General features: G+C 35.1%; 1 protein-coding gene across 3 annotated transcripts in view; it reads left to right on the top strand.

The window, feature by feature from the left end:
- Nucleotides 1–16526, top strand: part of LOC121481152 (fibronectin-like) — a 43633-nt gene extending 27107 nt beyond the window's left edge. The window contains exons 15-18 of one of the 3 annotated variants that reach the window (XR_005985197.1): nt 263–369; nt 3621–3718; nt 14699–14786; nt 16174–16286. Coding sequence is in view for 2 of the 3 variants with exons in the window: in XM_041738241.1 (XP_041594175.1) it covers nt 263–369; nt 3621–3718; nt 16174–16356 (388 nt within the window). In the remaining variant the exon portion in view is untranslated. Of the gene's footprint in view, nt 1–262; nt 370–3620; nt 3719–14698; nt 14787–16173 lie in introns of all 3 variants that reach the window. The other 2 variants (XM_041738241.1, XM_041738242.1) reach the window with 2 other exon arrangements.
- The last annotated feature ends 6994 nt before the right edge of the window (nt 16527–23520 follow it).

The following is a 23520-nucleotide window of genomic DNA, read 5'->3' as shown; positions in this document are numbered from 1 at the left end:
GTCAGATGTAGAGTAACAGATCCTTTCTGCATATAATAATGAATTAATTCAAGATATCTCATTTTTTACTTAAATTAACTTCTCTGCGTAAGAAGCTATGATTTCTCATTAACTATTTGTGCTGGAGCATAGCAGATTGACAGTAAAAATACCACAAGACTTATATATAAAATTCTTTCTGTAGACAGGGTGAGAAGATGGGAGTTTTCCAAATGTTTCTGAGCTGAACATTTTAATATGTGACTTTTTTTTTAACGTGTAGGACCTTCACATTTAATAGCCTTGCTTCAGGGACTGACTTTTTAATTGGCATTATAACTACCAAGGGACTGAAGAGAAGCCATCCTACTGTCCTCATGGTTAGCACTTGTAAGTTTATTTTATATTTAATTGACTTTTCATGTGTAAAAAAGATTGGAAATGGTTGTGTTTAAAGCCAATATCTAACTAAAAATGAATGAAAATGTTAGTGGTTTATGGCATGCTTGAAAAGAAGGAGCACTGCATTTATTTGGAGAATGCCTGAATTATATTCCTGCCTCTATCACTTATTAGTTATGTGACCTTGGGCAGAACTATTAAGTTTTCACTTAGAAAATGAGAATAATTATTCCTGCCTATGTACAAAATCTTGTAACTAAATTCCAAACACAGAGCTCTTTGTGCAACTGCCAAGTACTCTAAACCTCAAGATATTATTGTCATAAGACACTCAATATTTTTTCTATTATTTTGACTGTATTTAACATTTTATGAAACACAAAACAACACTTGGAATATGACAAAATATATAGCACTGCCCTTTTTTTTTAATTGCATTATTTGGGTTCAATTTGCCTCTTCTGACCTTATTACCATCCCTTACACGTATGCCTGCCCTGAACATGTGCAGTGTTTCCAAGAAGCCCTTTCACTTGGGCCCAGCCACATGCACCTGTGCTCAAAGACCAGTGTCCTATCAGTGTGAGAGGAGGCTCAATGTCAGAATTCGCAGTGTGGAGGAAGAGAAAGCACTGGAAAATGGGTGACAGTCAAATCGATTCCTGGAAAACATGCTGAAATGTCTGACCAGTTACGAATCACCAGCATGGTATTATGTGCTTACATCACCGTATTGAATCTACCAAGGCTACCTCAGATGTAGGTTAAGGCTTAGAGGTATTCATAACTCATCACCAAGGGTGAGATTTTTAACCCAGTGTCTAACACTAAAACTGATATGACACTCTGCTCCCTCTCCTAAAGACCATTCGAGGAAATGTCAGAAATAGATGAGAAACAGCTTCATTTTTAAAATTGGATTTAAAAATTTATAAGTGAAAATTTCTTTGCTGCTTTCATTGGGGCTGTATCATTATCAGGTCACCCTCACCATCATTGTTATTGTTGTCATCGTCAAATAGAGTGCCTGTTGTTTGTCAGAATTTTGCAAAGTATTTTCTATACTTCATATCACAATTCTGAATTGGGACTTTTATTCTATGGATCCTAATGAGATGCATATGTTTACCTTTCTTATAAATGAGGAAACTGAGGCTTAGAGAATTTTAGTAGCTTATACAAGATAACAAAGATTTGAACTTGGGTTTCCCTGACATCAGATTTTACCCTTGTAACCACTGTGCTTCACTAGAAAGGCTGCTACATCATAGGAAGGACACTACCCATTCTTGGCTCTGTGACTTTGTATGAATCCTGATTCTATTTGGACCTCAAGATCTTCATTTCTACTCTGGGTTTCATAATACTTTCATATTTTATGACCTTGCTTTGGCTGTGTTTTCCAAGACAAGGCTGGCAATTATTTTCCCCCATCTTTTCCATTTTACTATTTGACTTTTACCTTCTACTGGATAATAATAATTTTCGACCTTCCTGTACCTCCTTTTTCTGCAAGCCACCTCAACTCCATTTGGAGGTAGATGGAATATTAATAAATGTATAAAATAGAGCTAAAATATATTATGGTAATTTAGAAGCATAATAAGTTGATTCCAGTTAGAAGGGAATATGCATCACAGAAAAATAAAAAGGATAGTGAATCAGTGACTCAGGTTTAAATCTACCACTGAGCTGCATCCTAATAAACTTAAATCAATATGTAAGTAGGGACAAAAAAAATCTCATGCAAAATTTGAATTTTACAGATCAAATTATTCCAATAAAATATTAATATTATGTTTCTCTCATTTAAAGCAATGCAATATGAAAATTTTTAATATGCATTAGAAATAGAGTTATGTTATCAATTTGAAGAATAAAATTCAAGAACCTTCTCAGATACAATATTTAAAGGGAAAAGGAATTTGTGAACTTAAGGCAAGAAGGATAGAGTGATCTCTTACTTTATGTAGTGCATAAAATTGTAAGTTAAAAATCCCAGTTGTAATGACTTTATACTGAATTCTGCTATGAGAAAAAGTTAAAATCCATAGTTTGCATAATTTTATTGTGGGAAGAGGCTTTCTAGAAAATTATTTTGTCCTTTCCATTGCAGAGATGAGGAGACTGAGATTCAGGGTAGATAATTTATGCAAGATCACATAAGGCTAAAACGGACTGGAAAAACCCCATATCCTAGGACTCTTCCATAGTGTGACAGTCAAGGTTTTTTTTTTTTTTTAATTATTTAAATTCAATTTAATTAACATATACTGTATTATTAGTTGCAGGGATAGAATTAAATGATTCATCATTTGCAAATAATATGCAGTGTTCCTTACATCAGGGCCCTCCTTAGTGACCATCACCCAATTACCCCTTCCCCACACCTCCCCTCCAGTAACCCTCAGTTTGTTTCCTAGAGTTCATTGTCCCTTTTGGTTTGGCTCCCTCTCTTTTTCATCTTATTTTTCCTTCCCTTCCCCTATGTTCATCTGCTTTGTTTCTTAAATGCCATCTATGAGAGAAATCATATGGTACTTATCTTTCTCTGACTGATTTATTTCACTTAGCATAATACCCTCTAGTTACATCCACATCATTGCAAATGGCAAGATTCCATTCTTTTTGATGGCTAATATTCTTCTGTGTGTGTGTGTGTGTGTGTGTGTGTGTGTTTATATACCACATTTTCATTATCCATTCATTTATCAATGAACATCTGGGCTCTTTCCACATTTTGGCTATTGTCAACATTGCTGCTATAAACTTTGGGGTGCATGTGCCCTTTTGAACTATATATTTGTATCTTTTGGATAAATACCTAGTAGTGCAGTTCCTGGGTCATAAGGTAGTTCTATTTGTAACTTTTTGAGGAAATTCCATGCTATTTTCTGGAGTGGTTGCACCAGTTTACATTCCCACCAATAGTGTAAGAGGATTCCCCTTTCTCCACATCCTTGCCAACATCTGTTGTTTCCTGAGTTGTTAATTTTTGCCATTCTAACCAGTGTGAGGTGATAGCTCTTTGTGGTTTTGATTTGTACTTCCCTAATACCGAATGATGTTGAACATTTTTTCATGTGTCTGTTGGCCATTTGTATGTCTTTTTTTGAGAAATATCTGTTCATGCCTCCTACCCATTTCTTGACTCGATTTTTTAGTTTTTGGGTGCTGAGTTTGATACATTATAGATTTTTTTAAAGCTGTCATTCTAGTGTCTTATTTCATTGCCCTAGATCCAGACCCACCATCAGATTTGATGATTTTGGGGCAGGAAGAAAACACAATATATTTGTCTTGGAAACTTCCACAAGGAGGCTTTGAAAAGTTTCAGGTAAAGAACAGTGCTGCTGTTACACAACCTTGATGTTTAGGGGGGGGGGGGGTTATTTCACTCTTTGTTTTTTATGCTTTTTTTGCATAATGGTTTTAGAAACTATTCTACTTTTAATGTAAGATTTTCCTCCAAAGTAATTTTTCTGTTTACTGCTTTAAAAGTACAAGGTTATCATGGAAAAGTGTTTAAATAAGAATCAAAGCCAATATTTTAAAAGAGTTTGGTTTTCAACATAGATATGTGCACACATAGTACAAGGAAGCAAACAAAGGGATGATGGTGCTGAGGAGTAATGCTTCTGTGACAGCACTGGTCAGAACAAAGATTTGAGCTGTTAAGCTGGGTAATGTGTCACAGGCTCTCTTCCAACTTTATCCTAGAGATTTAGTTGAGTGGAGACTTCCAGCCAAGAGAGTAAGAGGGTAAGATGTATGAGAAGCCACTTTACAACTGTGTCTCTTATTTGTAGTAAACATGTATGTTTTGTTGCCTCTTGTTATTAATAATGTAATCTGGCATCACATGAGAAAATATATTCACCCTACATTCTACATTGTATGATTTGCAGAGTAAACTTCCAGAGATAGCACTATTGCTTTGTATTTTATGGGGCAAACAACTTTTCCATGCTTTCTTAGTGGTAGGAGATAATAATTTGAGTTTTAAACAAGAGAAAACAACCTGAGATAGTTTAAGCAGTAAAGAAAAAATGTATTAATACAAGAGTGCCTCATAGATACCAAGCTAAGGGGAGCAACTGGGTGTTAGGAAGACCTACAATCATATATTAAGGTTGTGGAGAATCCAAGGATTGTTTTCTTTTTTTTCTACTTCTGCTCATTTACCTTATTTTTTTTTCTAATAACCAGTTTTCTTTACTAAGGAATCCATGTGGTGAATGAAGGAAGGCTGTATACAACCTCTGAGTACAAATGGTGCATTACCAGCCACAGAGAGACAGATTTTCCTTAAATTCCCAGGGGAAGGACTGTGATTATTCTAAATTGGATTAGATTCCTAGTACAGTTCCAGTTAACTGTGCTCATCTCAAATCATGTAAAAAATGGTGGCAGCAAGTCTGTGGGGGAGAAGGGTTATTAAAAACAATCATTAGATTTGGGGGGAATACAATGAAAGATGTTTCCTATGAACAAAAAATTTAATAATTTATAGAATCTGTGCAATCTAAAAGGAACGAGAGCAATAAAATTACCAGATACCTGATATGAACACATTAATACATCTGGGCTTTAAATTTGAGAATGAATTTCGTAACAATTAAGGTCAAGGAGAGAAACAAGATAATAGGCTTGTATAAAATATAGATATATATTTAGATATTTATATATTAATTATATATTATAATATATATTATATATTTAATATTCTATTTAATATATTATTTATATATTTAATATATTATATATATTTAATATATTACATATATTTAAATATATAGAGTCCATCTAATATGTACACTACCTCGTGTGATCCTCAGAGTTGGAGCCTAACAACCTGTCTGATTTGTTTTCTCTAGATTCCATATTTCAGCAGAATTGTATTGCCTACCATTATCCATATATTTTGTGTTTTCCTGATTCTATTCCTTAGTCATGTTCTTTTAACCAGAATACATTCTCTCCCATTATTCTTTGACAGTTCTTTAAGGTGCTGCTCAGATATATTATCTCTGTGGAAGCTCCCTTGAACACCAGTTAGCAGTCTCCCATACTAGAAAATTTTGTGTCATCCTTGACTCTTTTTTTCACGTCCGTATGTACTTGTTTACTGAATCCTGATGATTCCAACTTTGAATTATTGTGAAAATCCTTCTTTTCCTTTCCATTTCTTTTTTCTTTGCCTCTTTTCAGGATCCTACCATCATTGTTGGCTCCCTTGTGCTTCAGGGATGAGGCTGACCTCCAGGACAATCCTTACAAATCTATTGAGCCATCATCTCATTTCCTTTCCCTGCACTCATCTTAAATTTCAGGCTTATATTATAAATACATTAAACATCTTACTCTTTCTCTCCTTAGTAGTACATACCTCTTCGAGACTCATCCCTGTAGGTTGTTTCTTTCTGAAGTATTTATTGATGTATTTTCTTACTCACCACATTTTGGGGGATAGCTTCCCCAGATACTTCTAAAAATAACTATTTATTCTCTTCTGTGATCCATTGAAGTTCACATTCATGTCTTTGTCATAGCCTTTATACAGTATACTTGTTTTAAACAATTTTTTAAGTATAATTGACACACAACATTAAATTAGCTTCAGATGTTTACTACATACTTGTTTTGTTGTCTGCTTAGAAGTAGACATGATTGCCCACCAGGAATTTCCTTGCATGCCAAAGCAGATGACACAACAACAGTCAGGATTCACAACAAATTGAGGATTCCCAGAAGGGGATAGGCTCATATAAGGGTCCAATGAGGAGGGGAAAAAATAGAAAGGAGGAGGGGTTGACTTTTGGTTTATATTGTGATTAGAGGATTGAGCTGGAGCAAGGGCTTCCTAGAGGACCTAGAAGCTCTGAGGTTTGAAAATTTTCTGCCCTTAGAGGAAAAAAGATCTAAGGCTTTCTTATCTTGGAGACCCAGATGTAGGGTAGGCTGGGAAGAGAGTTAGGGCTCTAAAAGTTTTCAATAGTCAAATACAAAATAGAGTTAAACTCTTTATATTATAGTATTTTAATTACTTATATTTAAGATTAGAAGAAATAAGATAAAAGGGAATTGTTATTATTTTTTTAAAAGATGAGGTGTAGTGCATGCCTTCAGGCTGAGTTGAAAGATTCCTTGAACAGTAATAATTTCATTCATTCAACAAATCCAACATTCAACATTAAAAAAATATTCCTTCAACAACAAATTCTTGACTTTATGGTGCTTACATTAAAAAAAAAAAAACTGCAGATATGAGAAAGATAGTGACTGGAATGGCTTAAAAAAGCCTGGAAGGGGTGAGCTCAAGCCTAAACCCTCTAAAACCAAAAGGAAAGATGGTATTGTGTGTTAAAGGTCTGGTTGATTAACCAAGTCAAATTTTAAAATGAACTATCTTAAATGAAATTTTTAGTCTCAGTCTCCAAGTATTATCAATTCCATTACTGCAATATAAATTCCAATTGGCTCTTAACGGGTTCCCAGAACCAAACCATCTATAAGTTCTCTACCAATGTGAAATGATGGGGTCTGCATGGCATGTAAAGTCATTAGAGTTGAAATCATAGAGAGCATAAGAAAACAAGTATTTTATATTTCTCATGATATTAGTGGACATCAACTTCAAGTCTACCTGTTTTCAGAAAATTAAGCTCAGAGTGATATGCAAAATATTCTGGTAATAAATTTCATAATAGGAATTTCTTTACAAAACAGAAATCCTTGTTTTGTTTTGCCTAGCATTCAAAAAGAACATTTATTAGTATGGACAAACTGTGAAATTCATTTGAACACCAAATATTTGTTCTAGTGAGTAATCCTCTGAAACTATTAGATTGCTGGCTTTCTTTTCATGAGCACTGGGAGTGCAAAAAGATTTATATCCTTTAAAGAATCTCATAACTATAATGGAACTGAAGGTATAATCTATTCCAAGCATGAAAATAAACATTGGCTCACACATTTAAGACCTAAAAGAATTCAGTGTGAACTTAGAAAAAATCAAATAGTTGATATAGAACATCAAAGGAAATTTGCCATTTCCTTTCTTACAGCTTTCAACTGTTTTTTTTTTTTTTTAATGTACTCTGAGTTATGTTATAGACCGGCACTGTCAATAGAAATATAACAGAAACCATAAATGAGAACTATATGTATAGTTTTAAATTGTCTAATAGAAACATTAAAAAAAGTAGCAAGATACAAGTAAGGTGGCAGTCCAGGGTGGCAGCATAGGAAGATCCTGAACTCTGCTCCTCCCACAGACACACTGAATCCATAGCTACATATGGAACAATTGCCTCTGAAAAAGATCTGAAGACTAGATGAATAGCTCCTTTCCAGCAAACAATAAAAGGGTCATATTGAGATGAATATGAGAGGCTAAGGTGCAGTCTTGCCAAAAACCCCAATCCTGGCACAGTAACCTACAATAGGGAGGAGTATCACAAACCTGGAGCTTCTCTCTGAGAAGCAAAGTGTTCATATCCCACACCAGGCGCCCCAACCCCGAAGACCTGCACCAGAATGATGAACCCCCATAACGTGGCTTTGAAAACCAATAGGGCCTATGTCCAGAGGGCAAAATGGGCTGCAAAATATTGAGATGCTACTCTAAGGGCTCTCACACAGACTCATTCTCCTTGAGGCTTAGCCGAAAGCAGTAGTTTGAAAGGTATCTAGACTATATGTGAAGGAGATTCGTTTGCTTATCTTATAAAGTTTCTGCTGGAAAGGCAATGGCCTCTTGGGACACTGTCCAGGGACAGAGATCTTAGCAGGGGCCATTTTTGTGCTTTTCCTCTGCCTTCTTTGCACTGGTGGGCCTGTGTTGTCCCTACATTCTCCCACTGGCCTGGTAAAACCAGTAGGTATGCCTCAGCCCTGCACTTTCATACTGCCTTGCTAAAGCCATAGGTACATAGTCTACACAGGGAATATTCCTTGATGTTCTGGTTCTGGTGGCCAGAGGGGTTTATGTTTCTGGGTTACATGGGATAGTAATGATTAGAGAGACAGTTTTAAAAGGTCATCATCTCTAGGGCACTTCACAAATGGCAGAGTAAGACACATCCCCAGTGAAAAAGGCCTATTTACTTGTCTTGAAGCTTCAGCCTGGAGAGCAGACCTCAATTTTGCCACACATTTAGAGGCTATTTAAGTATTCTCAGAGAATGAAAAAAAAAGTATTCTCAGGGAATGTATGCTGGGGGACACCATCTTTGTGCTTTCTCTTGGCCTCACTAAACTTGATGATACCTCCCAGAAAGGAGGTTTTACACTCATCTGAAGCCCTGATTTTTACAACTTTTTCCCAGGGGACATGTCTAGACCACCTGATCTGAAGGCCAGCAGGATTTATGATTGTGATCCCACAGGATTATATACATTTGCATACAGTAAAACCTGCTTCTTGGGGGTCTGCATTCCTATCACTCTGAAACTGGGGATGACTGAGATCTCTCCCTTTGGAACACTAGCAGGTCTTGGCACACCCTCTTCAACTGGGACCTATTAAGAATACATCAGGCTTTTTTGGACAATCACAAAATTTTGAAAGACAGCTGAGATCTGGGGCAAGGTTGAACAATAAGGTTTATCTCCTACATGATGCCTCTTTTTCAAGAGTGGAAGACATAGCTATTTTGCCTAATACATAGAAACGAACACAGAAAGAACAGCAAGATGAGGGAACAAAGGATCTGTTTTAAAAGAACAAGATAAGTACTCAGAAAAAAGACCATAATGAAATGGAGATAATTTATCTGATAAAAGTTAAAAGTAATGGTCAATAAGATGCTCACTAAACTTAGAAGAAGAATGGATGAACACAGTGAGAACTTCAACAAGGAGATAGAAAATAGAAGAGAGTACCAATCCAACTCAGAGCTAAAGAATACAGCAGCTGAACTAAAAAATAAATAAATAAACTAGAGGGATTCAATAGGATATTAGATGAAGGAGATTAGATCAGATGAAGCAGAAGAAAAGATCAATGACTTAGAAAACAGGACAGTGGAACTCACTCAAATAGAGCAACAAAGAGAAAAAAAGAATTTTTAAAAGGAATGATAACTTAAAAGACTTACAGCACAACATCAAGTGGAGTAACATTCACATTATAGGGATCCCAGAAAAAGAGATAGAAAGAGGCAGAACATTTATTTGAAGAAAACAATGCTGAAAACTTCCTTAACCTGTGTAGAGAAATAGACATCCAGGAAGTTCAGAACATTTTGAATAAGATAAATATAAAAGTTAAAGAGAGGATTTTAAAAGCAGCTTAAGAAAAATGTCATCTTGTTATATACAGGGGAACCCCTATAAGACTTTGGAGATTTCTTTATCAAGAATTTTACAGGCCAGAAGAGAATGACACAATATATTCACAGGTTGAAAGAAAAAACTTCTGACCGAGATAACTCTACCCAGCAAAATTATCATTTAGAATTGAAGGAAAGATAAAGAGTGTTACAGACAAGCAAAAACTAAAGGAATTCATCATTACTAAACCAGACTTACAAGAGATATTCAAGGGGCTTCTTTGACCTGAAAATAAAGAGCATTTATCCATAACAAGAAAACACATGAAAGTATAAATCTCGATAGTAAAGATGAATACTATACTATTTTAATCAATAGGATGAATACTATATCCACTACCTCTACTATGTAGTAGAGGTAGTGGATTAATCACTTATAAAGCTAGTATGAAGGCTAAAAGACAAAAGTAGTAAAAATAACTATACTACCATAATTTGTTAAGGGATACACAAAATAAAAAGATGTGAAATGTGAAAATGAAAACATAAAATGTGGGAAAGAAGAGTAAAAATGTAGGGTATTATAATGCATTCAAACTTAAGCTGCTATCTATTGAAACTAGATTTAAAATAGAGTATACATAAAATGTTATATGTGAGCCTCATGGTAACCACAAAGCAAAAATCTATAGTAGATATGAAAATGATAATGAGAAAGGAATCTGAGTAAAACACTAAAGTCATCAAACCACAAGGGAAGAAACAAATGAAGAAGAAAAGAATAGAGAATAAACCAGAAAATGATTATCAAAATGCCAATAACTACATACTTCCCAATAATTACTATGAGGGGTGCCTAGCTGGCTCAGAGGAGCATGTGACTCTTGATCTCAGGGTCATGAGTCCTAGCCCCACATTGGATGTAGAGATTACATACATACATACATACATAATCATTGTGAATGTACTGAATTCTTCAAACCAAAAACAAGGCATGGCTAAATGGATAAAAAAAGAAGACTCATCTACATGCCTATAGAGAGAGGGGTAAGGAAGTGAAAAGGAAACTGAAAGTGAAAGGAAGGAAAAAGATGTTCCTATGAACATGGAAACCAAAAGAAAGCTGTGGTAGCTATATTAACATCAGACAAAATAGTCTGATTTAAAACAAAGGCTATAATAGAGGCATCTCGCGGCTACTCAGTTGAGTGTCTGACTCTTGGTTTTGTCTCAGGTCTTGATCTCATGAGCTGTAGGATCAAGTTCTGCGTCAGGCTGTATGCTCAGCAGTGAGTTTTCTTGAAGATTCTCTCCCTCTACCCCTTTCCCTATTCATGTACTCTCTCTCTCTCACTCTGTCTCTTTCAAATAAATGACTAAATCTTAAAAAAAAAAAAAAAGCCTGTAATAAAAGACAAAGAAGAGAATTAGATAATGATAAAGGGCTCAATCCAACAAAAGGATTCAACATTCATAAATGTTTATGCACCAATATAGAAGCATCTAAATACATAAAGCAAATATTAATAGACCTAAAGGGATAAATACACATCAGTATAATAATAGTAGGGGACTTTAATACCATACTTAATTCAATGGATAGATAATCCAGAAAGAAAAATCAGTAAAGAAAAATCAGCCTTAAATGACACATTGGGCCAGAAAGACTTAATAGATAAATACAGAATATTCCATCCCCAAACAATAGAATACAGATTCATCTCAAGAGCACATGGAATATTCTCCAGGATTGATCACATGTTCACCACAGAACAAATCTTTATAAATTTAAGAAGATTGAAATCACATCAAGCATCTTTTCTGACCACAATGGTATGAAACTATAAATCAATTAGAAGAGGAAAACTGGAAAAGTCACAAAAATGTGGAGATTAAGCAACATGCTATTGAACAATCAGTGGGTCAATGAAGAAATCAAAGGAGAAATAAAAAATACTTTGAGATATTTTGGTGTAGACCCAGTAGTTTATTTTGCTTTTGTGTCCTTTGCCTGAGGAGACATACCTAGAAAGATGTTTCTATGGCTGATGTCAAAGAAATTACTACTTATGTTTTCTTCTAGGAGTTTTATGGCTTCTAGTTTCATATTTAAGTTTTAGTTCATTTTGAGTTTATTTTCGTGTGTGATGTTGTAAGAAAGTGGTCCAGTTCTTTTTGACTATTTTTTGTGTGTAGCTGTTCAGTGTATCCAGAACCATTTATTGAAGATAACTCTCTTTTCTCCATTGTATTCTTCCTCCTTTGTCATAGATTAATTCATAATGCAAGCATAGGTTTATTTCTGGGGTGATGCAACTTTGATATACACACCCATGTTAGTTTTCTTGTGATTTCACAAGGTGTGGTAGGCATTATGTGGAAAGGAAGAATCAAGGCCCTGGAATTGTTTTGCTTTAAATCCTAACTTCACTTCTACCGTTAACTCTCGGGCAAGTTTTTTACTCTTTGGCCCTATTTCCTCATCTGTCAGTGAAGATTATTGTTATTCTGTAGAACGGTTGAAGGAATTTAATGAGATAACGTGTTTAGCATGTGCTAAATTACAAATTACATGAGAGCAGGTCTTTTGTCTTCTTTGATCACCATTTGGTACTGTTACTGAGACCAGTGTCTGACATATAGCAGGAGTCAATAAATATTTTGTTGAATGAAGGATTGAATTATTTGTTTTCATTTTTTTTAAGTTTCATGGTTCACAGTTCACAATAAAGGAAGATTAATTTTAATGTGAATCTCTTTACCCCTTCCCTTGCCACACAACAATCAGAATGCTCTTTCTTATAAGTAAAATTTATATATCATTCTTGTATTTAAAGACTCCTACCATGGTTTACAAGGCTCTGCCTTTATCTTGTGAGCCCATCTCTGCTCCTTCCAGTCTCTCCCAATTTAGGAAAGGATACTGTCCTTAAATCACTGCCCAATTTTTCCTATTCCCTCATCCCTCAGTCCATCAGCTAGTCCTGCCACTTATACCTCTAAAACAGATTGTCAGTGTGTCTATTTCTCTCCGTCTTCATTACACCTCTCTTGGCCCAGTTGCTATCATGTCTTACCAAGACCAGCAGCCTAGGTGACAGATGGTAGCTTCTCACATCCCAACTGGTCTCTGTTTTCATTCTTAATTTCCTTACAATCCACTTTCCACATAACAGCTAAGAAGAAAGAAAGCTATTAAAAACAAGTGTCTCTTATTAGTTTAACATTCCCTAGTAGATTTCCACTGCTCTTCAAATAAAATCTAAACTCTTTACATGGTCTCCAAGATCTCATCTGATTGGACCTTCATCTATCCCGTCTACTTTGTTGCTATGCTACAACCATGTGTGACTTTCTCTCTGTTCCCCTAGCATGCCAAAAACATCTTCATTACAAGGTTTTTCCCTTGACATTCATTTTGCATGGATACCTTGCTTTCAATTTTTGTTGCCTTTTTCCTATTATTAAATTCTAATCTCAATTATTATCTTCTCATCTCCTTCTCTGATTTTCTAATCTAAATAAAACTGCCCTTTTTATTCAATCCCTGATGTAGCTGAGTTATCTCATTCATTTATTCATTGAGTTGCTTGTTGTTAGGTGCTTCCACTAGAAGCTTCCCTACAATCAGATGCCTTTCCTCTCTTCTTTATCACAGTATAATAGATACCTAGTATCTATTCTAATGGTTGCCCTGAATTAGAAGCTCAGTAAATGTTTGATAAATAAGTAAAACTTCACATAACACTGTTTTCCCATATATGATTGGGGTAATTATTGAGGGAAGATATCAGTACTGAATATAGTATCAGTAAAGGGTAGAACTTGAGATGCACTTTTAGTAGGATTCATACTCATGGAAAAGAAGTTATTCTACACTAGTAAGTTCACAAAGTCAGGAGTGAGCATTCTATTTGTTATTTCTAAATGTCATTCAATGATAGTGGCCTCCTAATAAATCATTCATTAAAAATTCTATCCTTTCTGAAATGATTGGACTCCTTTTTGTATTCAGTGTAGGTATTCTCTAGTGAAAACTCTCAACATTTTTAATGTTAATTGTAATTTCACATTTTTTTTTACCCTTGTCTGGCTGTCCTGATTCTCATTTCTCAAGGCAAATGCCAAAAAGAATGATCTTTCTTTGCAGTCAACTGAGGCGTAAAATTATTCGTTGTCAGGTAAAATATATAACCCTAGAGTTGCTTATTCCTATTTTTGAATGAGCACTTTTTTCCCCAGAGACTGTAAGGTAAGTATCTACTAATAAGTAAAATTTATTCAAAGGAATCATATTAATATTTAGGATTCAGATTATTTTTTCAACTATATTATATCACTAATTGTTATCCTAGTCTTTCTCAATCAATGAGATTATTTGTTAAATTTTAATGAATTAAGCAACAGTATCCTGTTTGGTTAGCACAGTGTAATTGCATAATTGGGATCATTTTCCTAATCATTTAAAATTAATTATCCGAGGTCTTCAAAGTATGCTTTAAAACTAGAAATAAAGTGAAAATTGCATTGTTTTCAGTTGGTTTCTATTAGGTGTATAGTCCACATACTTTGGGAAACAAACCTCTATCCTTCAAGTTGGATTTTAAGAATTTATATATTTTTATGTGAGATCACTACAGACTATTTCTTTTCTTTCTATCCCTTCAATAAGACCTTAATACAACTCTTTGTATATTCTAATTAGCACTCCATTAAAATTATATTCTACTATTACAAGGTACTTCCTCCCACCATCCTTTTTTGTACCAAAAGTCCTTAGCATTCTCCTTACTCCTCCTGCATTTCCATATGCCAGACAAGTAAGGTAATTGTCAGTGACAACTTATAAATCAATAAACAATGATATGTTTCTAGACCTCATGATTATCCTTCTCAGTAACAAAACACCCTTCCCTCAAGACAATGATAAACATGTCTACCTAGGAAATTTTTTTCTCTGATTACTACCACATAACAATTGTTTTTAAAAACATAATAAAGTTTAAATAATTTATAAAATTAATGTCATTATTTTCATTTAGATACATCTTTCTGCTTTACAAACATGAAATATGGAGTGAAGAAGACTAAAGTTTATTACAGCTTTTAATGCATCAATAAATCTCTAAGGTATTAGAACTATCAGGTTATTCCACTGAAAATTTCTAAAGACAATGCCAATTCTCAGAGCTTTAATGAATAATTGATTGGCTCAGGTTACAATGAAAGATGGGCTGGCATGGAGCATGACATTTATCATGCGTTCATTTAATAAATTGGAATGTGTTCTCTATTCCAGGTGTCTATTTTTGTTGTTCTCACTCTTGCTGTTTTATTTTTGTTTTTGTTTGACTCCTCTAACACTGAATGTCTTCCAATCTGTTTAACAGTCCTCCAAATACCTGAGGCACAGGTGTAAGTTCTCTGAAGGGCCCTAAGGGTTGTCTCCATTGTCCATTTCCATGACATGATGGACCTACCTCAGGCTTAACCTTTCCTACCTCCTCTCAACCCTTTCCTCTGACATTATATCTCACTGCTTTATGCTACCAGGGTCTTTGTACAGAGGCCAGCCTTCTTAGATGGGGTACTGGCAAGATGGTTTAACACGGACTACTCTCTGTGATTGTACTTGACTCATGGGAAATTGGCATCTTTGTCAGGGCAAAAGTGGGTGTACAGATTGCTCCACAGCTCTTGTTTTTGCAATGTTCTTTTTTTCTTTTCCAATTTCCTTTTTCTCTGATCAGTCAGGAACATGAGCAGGAAGTCTGCTAAGTACGTCCAACTGGGAGGTATCATTCTTTCTAGTAGGCACCCTCAATTTATAGTAGTGATACATGTCAGTCTCTCATTTACCTACAATGTGGGGTGTGGGCAGAAGCACCCTATTACCATACCTTGGGAAGTCAGAGAAAAGCCATGGTATTCTTCACTAGGTCAGAAAATTGGGACTCCATTGATTCCTGCTTTCTCCTTCTCCCTCTGCTGCTTATGTAGAGTTGGGAGAGTAGAATTTTACATAACAATTTTACACATTTTTTTATTTTAAAGTGGCCAACATGAAAACTCCAATTCATTATGCAGTACATCTATTACGCACATATCCACATATAAGTGAGAATATATATATGTATATACATACACATATGTACACAAATATATATTTTAAATATTTTATTTATATATTTGTATATACATATATATGCATACATTTATATCCATGTAGGTGTGTATATATATATATGTGTGTGTGTGTGTGTATAAAAAAGAAATTTAAAGAACAATTTGAGACTATTGGTATTTTAGTGCATAAACCTCAGTGCACTCTGCTTATTACTATGTGAACTTTACTAAGTTCAGTAAAAACTCGCCCCAAATTACTCCTTGGTGAATATAGGAAGAATCACAGTCCCTTCCTTGCAGTATTAATGTATATGAATTTGATTTGTACAAAGTTGGTGCTAAGTATATTATTTTTAAGCAATTAAAAACATAAATTTCTCTCTTTTTCTAGATATCCTATAGTATGGCATCTAGAAAGGAAAAGATATTTAAAATAATTGTATATGGTAACAAAGCCAAAGTAAAGAATTTGATTCCAGGCATGGACTACATGTTGGACCTGAAGACAGTTAGAGGCAAAGATTACAGTTTATCTGCAATGAAGAAAGTGGCTACAAGTATGTTCATATCATGAATAAATTCTTTGCCTTATAGTTGTATGAGAACTTAAAGTATTTTGGCTTAGCACAAATAAAGCTATTTTAAGACAAAAACTGATAATACAGAATAATTATGACTATAAAAATATGATTAAGATAATTCTCAAAAGCTATATGAACAATAACAAAATCTTTATATGCCTAAGTGTTTTGGGAAGTACCTAGAGTTTTTTTTTAATAATCTTAAGCCAATATATGTATATATATGTGTGCCATACATGGAACATATGTGTGTATACATGTATACGTGTGTGTGTGTATACACACACAAACACTATATATAGTATGCCATAATAATATAAACACAATTCATTTTCTACTGAGGAAGGGGTTTGATAAGCAGAGAAATTTTCTCTTCCCTGATGTTTGTAAATTGACTGAAAATCAGTCTCATAATATTTTGGGTGATGTGGAGTAATAGTATCTTACCAATAATTCTTATGAAAGTTTGTGAAGTATACAGGATCCCCTCTCAGTGGAGACCAGTTGGTGTAGTGCAAGAAACAATATTACTTCCAATGACAAATGTATTAAATATGCAGCAATACAGGAATGCTGAAAACTTTGATGTAACCAGGAGAACCACATTTGAAAGTACCTTACTTCTGGCCCTTACTCATTCTCTAACCTATCTTTCCCTCCCTTCCTTCCATCCTCCCTTCCCTTCCTTTTCCCCCTTCCCTTCTTTCCTTCCTTTCTCCTCCTCCTCCTCCTCCTCCTCCTCCTCCTCCTCCTCCTCCTCCTCCTCCTCCTCCTCCTCCTCCTCCTCCTCCTCCTCCTCCTTCTTCTTCTTCTTCTTCTTCTTCTTCTTCTTCTTCTTCTTCAAGAAAGAGAAAGCAAGCTTGAAGGGGCAGGGACAGAAAAGAGAGAATCTTAAGCAGGCTCCGTGCCTAGCATGGAGCCAAATACAGAGCTTGATATCAAGACCCTGACATGATGACCTGAGCCAAAATCCAGGGTCAGATGCTTTTTTTTTTTTTTTTTTTTTAAAACTTTTATTTATTTATGATAGTCACAGAGAGAGAGAGAGAGGCAGAGACGCAGGCGGAGGAAGAAGCAGGCTCCATGCACCGGGAGCCTGATGTGGGATTCGATCCTGGGTCTCCAGGATCGCGCCCCGGGCCAAAGGCAGGCGCCAAACCGCTGCGCCACCCAGGGATCCCCGGGTCAGATGCTTAACTAACTGAACCACCCAGGTATCCAGTTTTTCTATTTCATTTTTATTTAAAATCTAGCTAACTGCTAGGTGGTAGCTAACAAACCTGGGACTATATAGTATGAGGATACTTCTTGTTATAAGCACTCAGGAAGCACAAGTCTACAGGAATGACTAGTGATTTATGATTGATTAAGGAAAATCATTTAGGAACTAGAGAGGATATTAATGTGCCACTTAAATTGAAATCAAATATATATAATGTCCTATTCCTCTATTTGCAGAGCTGACCATGGAGGATGTTATACATGAATAAATTTAAGGATTAGTACATAGACGATTAAATTATATTATTCATGTTTGCTTTGTTTTTACACATATATATGCAATTTTAATTTACATATAATTTACTTTTTCAATAGAACCATCTAGGATATGTGGCTTAACGTTAAAAGCTGTGAATACTACTTCTGCCAATTTAATGTGGAATCCAACAGAGACCAACTTCACTCATTACAAGATTTATATATCAAACAGAACATTTGTACAAGAATATCTTATTTGGGGAATTATTACAGAGCACACAGTTACAGATCTGACTCCTGGTGGAATATATAACATCACAGTACATAGAATGAGAGGCAGTGTTGAAGGACCTGGCACATTTATCAGAGCTGTTGCAGGTATACAAACTCTTGGTGATATTTTAAAAATTCATATTTGTGTTGCATATTATACTGTTCAAAATAAAAGTTCAATGCATTTTTTGCAATTTGAAAATTTAAACTTTATAAAATGATGTAAAAATATTCATTTTATTGGGATATTCTGTGGATTTTTGAGATAATATATATAAAGTGCAATCGGATGAAACAGTATCTGGTACATGGTCAGTGCTCATGAAATGTAGTTAATATTTCTCTTGAGTGTCACATCAAATAAGAGGTCCAGCTAGTGAAATTAGGTGGATAATTTGGGGAATCATCCATCCTCCTAAAAACTTATTCATTGTCTTTTGTGTCCTACTATGTGCTACACACATGAAAAAGTATAGTCTTAGAATGTACATAGAGTAGTAAAGAATGGAAGCATAGAAGCACATATAGTATAAATCAAATTAATAGGTGAAACAATGGAAGTAAGTTCAAACTTATTCTGGTTGTACAGAAAAGGGAATGACTAGCTCCATGGCATGGATGGAGAAGATTCTTTGAGCCTGGTAATGACTATAAAGGATATAGAGTTTTCTAATTAGACTAGAGGATATATGGGGTGTAAGGAAAGGTGGACTCACAGAAGGAACAGCCTATGCAAAATTATGGACATATAAATGAATAATGGTATATTTGTGGAATTATAAGCATTCAACATTGTAGGATTTTTTGTTTGCATATGAGAAGAGAACAAAATCCTATTATGCATAATTTAAAGCATCATTTTAAAATTCAAATGAGGCTGTGAAACCTATCAATATTTTAAATTTTTGGAAAAAGAACAGCAATAACTCATGAAATTACTCTTAAGTAATCTTTAAGACTGTGAATTCAACATGATCCAAAGCAAACATGAAATGATAACTCGATCTATGGATATTTGTTATGTGGTTCTTGCACATATTGTTTGCCTCTAATTGGTGTTTTGACAAATTGCCATAAGCTTAGTGGCACGGAACAACAAAAAATTTATCATGTCCTAATTCTGTAGGTCATATGTTCAACACAGATCTTACCAGTCTAGAATCAAGGTGTTCAGAGGGCTGTGTTCCTTTTTATAGGTTTGGGGGAAACCCAATTCTTTGTTCATATAGGTTGTTAGCAATGTTCAGTTCCTTGTGCTTGTAGGACGGAAGTAACCATTTCTTTGCTGGCTGTCAGCTGAGAATTAATTCCAGCTCTAGAGGAAGCATCATTCCTTGGCTTGTAATCATCTTCTTCCATCTCCAAAGCCAACAAAGGAGATTGAATTGCCCTCATGCTTAAATGCTATCCTACCTTTTTTTCTGTTACATGGGACTATTTTTCCTCTTTCAATTTTAAGGGTCTTTGTGTTTAGATTGGGTCTACCTGGATAATCTTGGTTGATTTCTCTGTTTGAAAATTCATAATCTTGGGCAGCCCCAGTGGCGCAGCGGTTTAGCGCCGCCTGCAGCCCGGGGTGTGATCCTGGAGACCCAGGATCGAGTCCCACATCGGGCTTCCTGCATGGAGCCTGCTTCTCCCTCTGCCTGTGTCTCTGCCTCTCTCTTCGCTCTCTCTGAATGAATAAAGAAATAAATCTTTTAAAAAAAATCATAATCTTAATTACATCTAAAGCTCCTTTTGCCATATAACATAACATATTAATAGGTTCCAGGGTTTAGCATATGGACACCTTGGAGTGTCATTATTCTACATACTGAATACACTATTGTTTCCCTAAATGTGATATATATGTGACAATGTAAAACAAGCAGTGAGTTTAGAATTCATAAACGAGCTTTACTCTTGGATTTGATACTTATTAACTGACTGTTATTGGTCATTACCTAGTATCTTGGGCTTTTGTGTTTCAGTGTAATTTGGAGTACATGATCTCTGAGAATCTTATGGCTCTTAAACATTCTATTATACTTTTTACATTTAATTTTTTTAATTTTAAAGATTTTATTTATTTGAGAGAGAGCAAGAGCACACAAGCAGTGGGGAGGAGAAAGGGAGAGAGGGAGGAGCAGAGGGAGAGGGAGAGGGAAAAGTGGACTCCCCGCTGAGCAGGGAGCTGTTCATGGGGCTCAGCTTGATCTCACAGTCCTGGGATCATGACCCAAGCTGAAGGCAGATGCTTAACCAACTGAACCACCCAGTTGTACATTTCAACTTTTTACATTTCAAATATAGTTTATATATAAATACTATGCATCTTTACTATTTCTTAAAAAGCGCATATGTTAAATCATGTATTCAATGTCTTTTTTTCCTGCAGAGTGTCACAATAGGTAATACAATCCAACACATTAAAACTGGATGCATTCAAGAAGTTTTAGTCTCTGACAGGTTTTCTAAACTCAGCACTATTGACATTTTGGGTTGAGTGATTCTCTTTTATGCTGATCTGTCCTGTGCACTGTAGGATGTTTAACTATTTCCCTGACCTCTGCCCACTACATAGCAGTAGCATCTTAATCATGATGATCTAATTTCATTTCCAAAATCCTCAGAAATTCAGAAATTGCCAGAAGTTGGCAAAATCACAAGTGGTCTGTGGTAAGCACTGATATATGTGGTTGGATGGAATGATCAAATAGACCACTGAGCAAAGATTGAGAAAAAAGTATGATAAATATTTTGCTGATGGACAGGTAAGGAAGATTATGCAATGAATGGGACAGGGTTTGCTTACTTAGAATTTGGTCTGAGGAAAAAGTAACCAAAGTAACATCAGTGTCAAAAAAGTTTTATGGAAGATATAGACTGGTCATTTTAAAGAGAGTGCTTTATGAAATAGTAGGAACCTAATGTTCTACTGGTTCCAATGGTTTTACAGTGTGGTTTAGGAGATGGGATTTGAGAGATTATAGGTGGATAGTGGAAGTGTTAGAGGAGAGGAGTGATTTTGGGAAGTGAGTTGATAAGAGGAAATAGGGAAGGGTGGTAACCTAGGATTCCTGATTAGAGAGACTCTGGAGCAGGAAAAGATCCCTCCACCCTGCTTTTTGTAAAGAGTGGTGATAATGGAACAATGCTGGAGGGCCCATTGTGTGCAGAGCACAGTTGACATGAGGAGGGGGCTAAAAGTAAGAAATTAAGAAGAGGCAGTGTGATGGTTTTACAAAGAGATGGCCAAGGTTTACAGAGAAAGATAGGAGGAATAACAATTCCTACTAATCATGGCTTACATGTACTAAGCCTTACTATGTTCAAGCCACTCTTCTAAGCACTTTACATGTGTTTACTTATTTTATTCTCACTACAATGTGTGTAGTAGCAGTATTATTATCCCCAAGTTGATGAGGCTAGTGAGATACAGAGGGGTTAAGGACTTTGCCTAAAAGCTTATTTATTTGGCAGAGCCAGGATTTAAACCCAGTAATCCAGTTCCAGGACCTATGATCAGTGCCTGTCCTAAAAAACAATTCTTTGTTTAGACTCTTGTGGCAGCTAATGTGATGCTCACTTATTAAAGAATGTTTATTTTATTAATAGTTTATACTTATTTCTGAAATATGAGGAAGCTATAGGCGCTTGATAAATATGTGTTGCCTTGACACAGGACGTGTTTAGGTAGAGTCTCAATTTAGGGGGCCATTTCAAATAATAATCTTAGACTTAAAACTGTGGATCGCCCTATTGCTTGAATCCTCTATAAAATATTGATTGATTTAGGATTTCTTGATCTACTACTATTTATAAGCCACTTTGTATAGGTTAAAGTGATGCAGTTATCATAATAATTGAACCTTAAGTTCTGAAGCTAGTGCTTCTAGGTCTAAATCCTGGCTCTGCCATTCACCTGTTAGCCTAGCTTTAAGACCTTGGTGAAGTTGCCTAAATTCTTTCTCTGTTTTCTCATTTTTAAATGACAACAATAATACCATGTGCTTATGAATTGTTACATTACATACAGTGTGTGAAAGTGCTATGACAGTGTGGAAGACATCATAAATTTGGTAGGAGTTTGTTATAATTTTGCCTGTCTTATGCATGAGTATCTCCTCAGTCATAGTATATATTATGCCCAGCCTATGATTTAATCATGGAAGGATTTATTTATTTATTTATTTATTTTTATTTTTTATTGGTGTTCAATTTGCCAACATATAGAATAACACCCAGTGCTCATCCCATCAAGTACCCCCCTCAGTGCCCATCACCAAGTCACCCCCACCCCCCTGCCCACCTCCCCTTCCACCACCCCTAATTCATTTTCCAGAGTTAGGAGTCTCTCATGTTCTGTCACCCTCTCTGATATTTCCCACTCATTTTTCCCTCCTTTCCCCTTTATTCCCTTTCACTATTTTTTTATATTCCCCAAATGAATGAGACCATATAATGTTTGTCCTTCTCCGATTGACTTGTTTCACTTGGAAGTAAATATGAAACTTCTATACAGTGTTAGCACATAGAAAATATTATAATGGAAACTTTTTAAGTCTTCCCATTTTATTTTAAAATAGTTGACTTTTGTTTTCTTGATACTATTTTGATAAGTAGGTACGCTTTTTTTGTGGGTATTCCAAGGTATGTAATATTTTTCTCTTACTTTGTGTATGTATATTTTTTTGAGTCAGAATCTACTGAGGAGTTCTCTGTGTAGCTTGCTCTTCCATTTTGAATTCTTACTCTTTCTTAGAGGTTAATGTACCATAGTTTATATCAGAATTTTGTTTTTGTGGTCCTCTTAATTCCTTTTGAACTGTTATTTTTCTTTATGGACACTGATCATGGGATTATATTTCTGGGTTTTCTTTTTTCAGCTTCTCAAAATGCAATTTAGGTAAATTCACTAAAATGCCAAGGGGAAAAGTTGAGAGATTCTTTAAAGCTATACTGTTCAATATGTCGTGATTTAGCAATCTAGGACTATTGACTTTTAAGATGTAGCTAGTCTAAATTCAGCTGTGCTATAAATGTGAAGGACATAGGATTTCAAAGACTTAGTATAGAAGACAGGGAACTAGCTCGTTAATAATGTTAGTTATATTGACTATAGATGAAATGATATTTTTGATATATTGGGTTAAAAAATATATATATTGGGTTAATTTTACATGTTTCTTTTTATCTTTTTAATGTTGCTCCCATTATGTTGTTTTTGGACAGTGCTGCTTTACAGAATCATAAGACAGTTAAGCATATTTAAGTCTCTGAGATATCCTGCAATAAAGAAAGCTGTTTAACTTAAAAAAGAAATTATTGACAAAGTGGCTTAATCATACAACAACTTTTATTAGACTCTAAGGATTTAGGGTTCTGAGGATTAGCTTGAGAAATTCTGGTCTAAAAAAATA

Source organism: Vulpes lagopus, chromosome 23, assembly GCF_018345385.1.
Source record: "Vulpes lagopus strain Blue_001 chromosome 23, ASM1834538v1, whole genome shotgun sequence".
In the NCBI taxonomy this organism is placed as follows: Eukaryota; Metazoa; Chordata; class Mammalia; order Carnivora; family Canidae; genus Vulpes; species Vulpes lagopus.
Note: the sequence above shows the minus strand (reverse complement) of the source record. Positions and strands in the feature narration are given on the sequence as shown.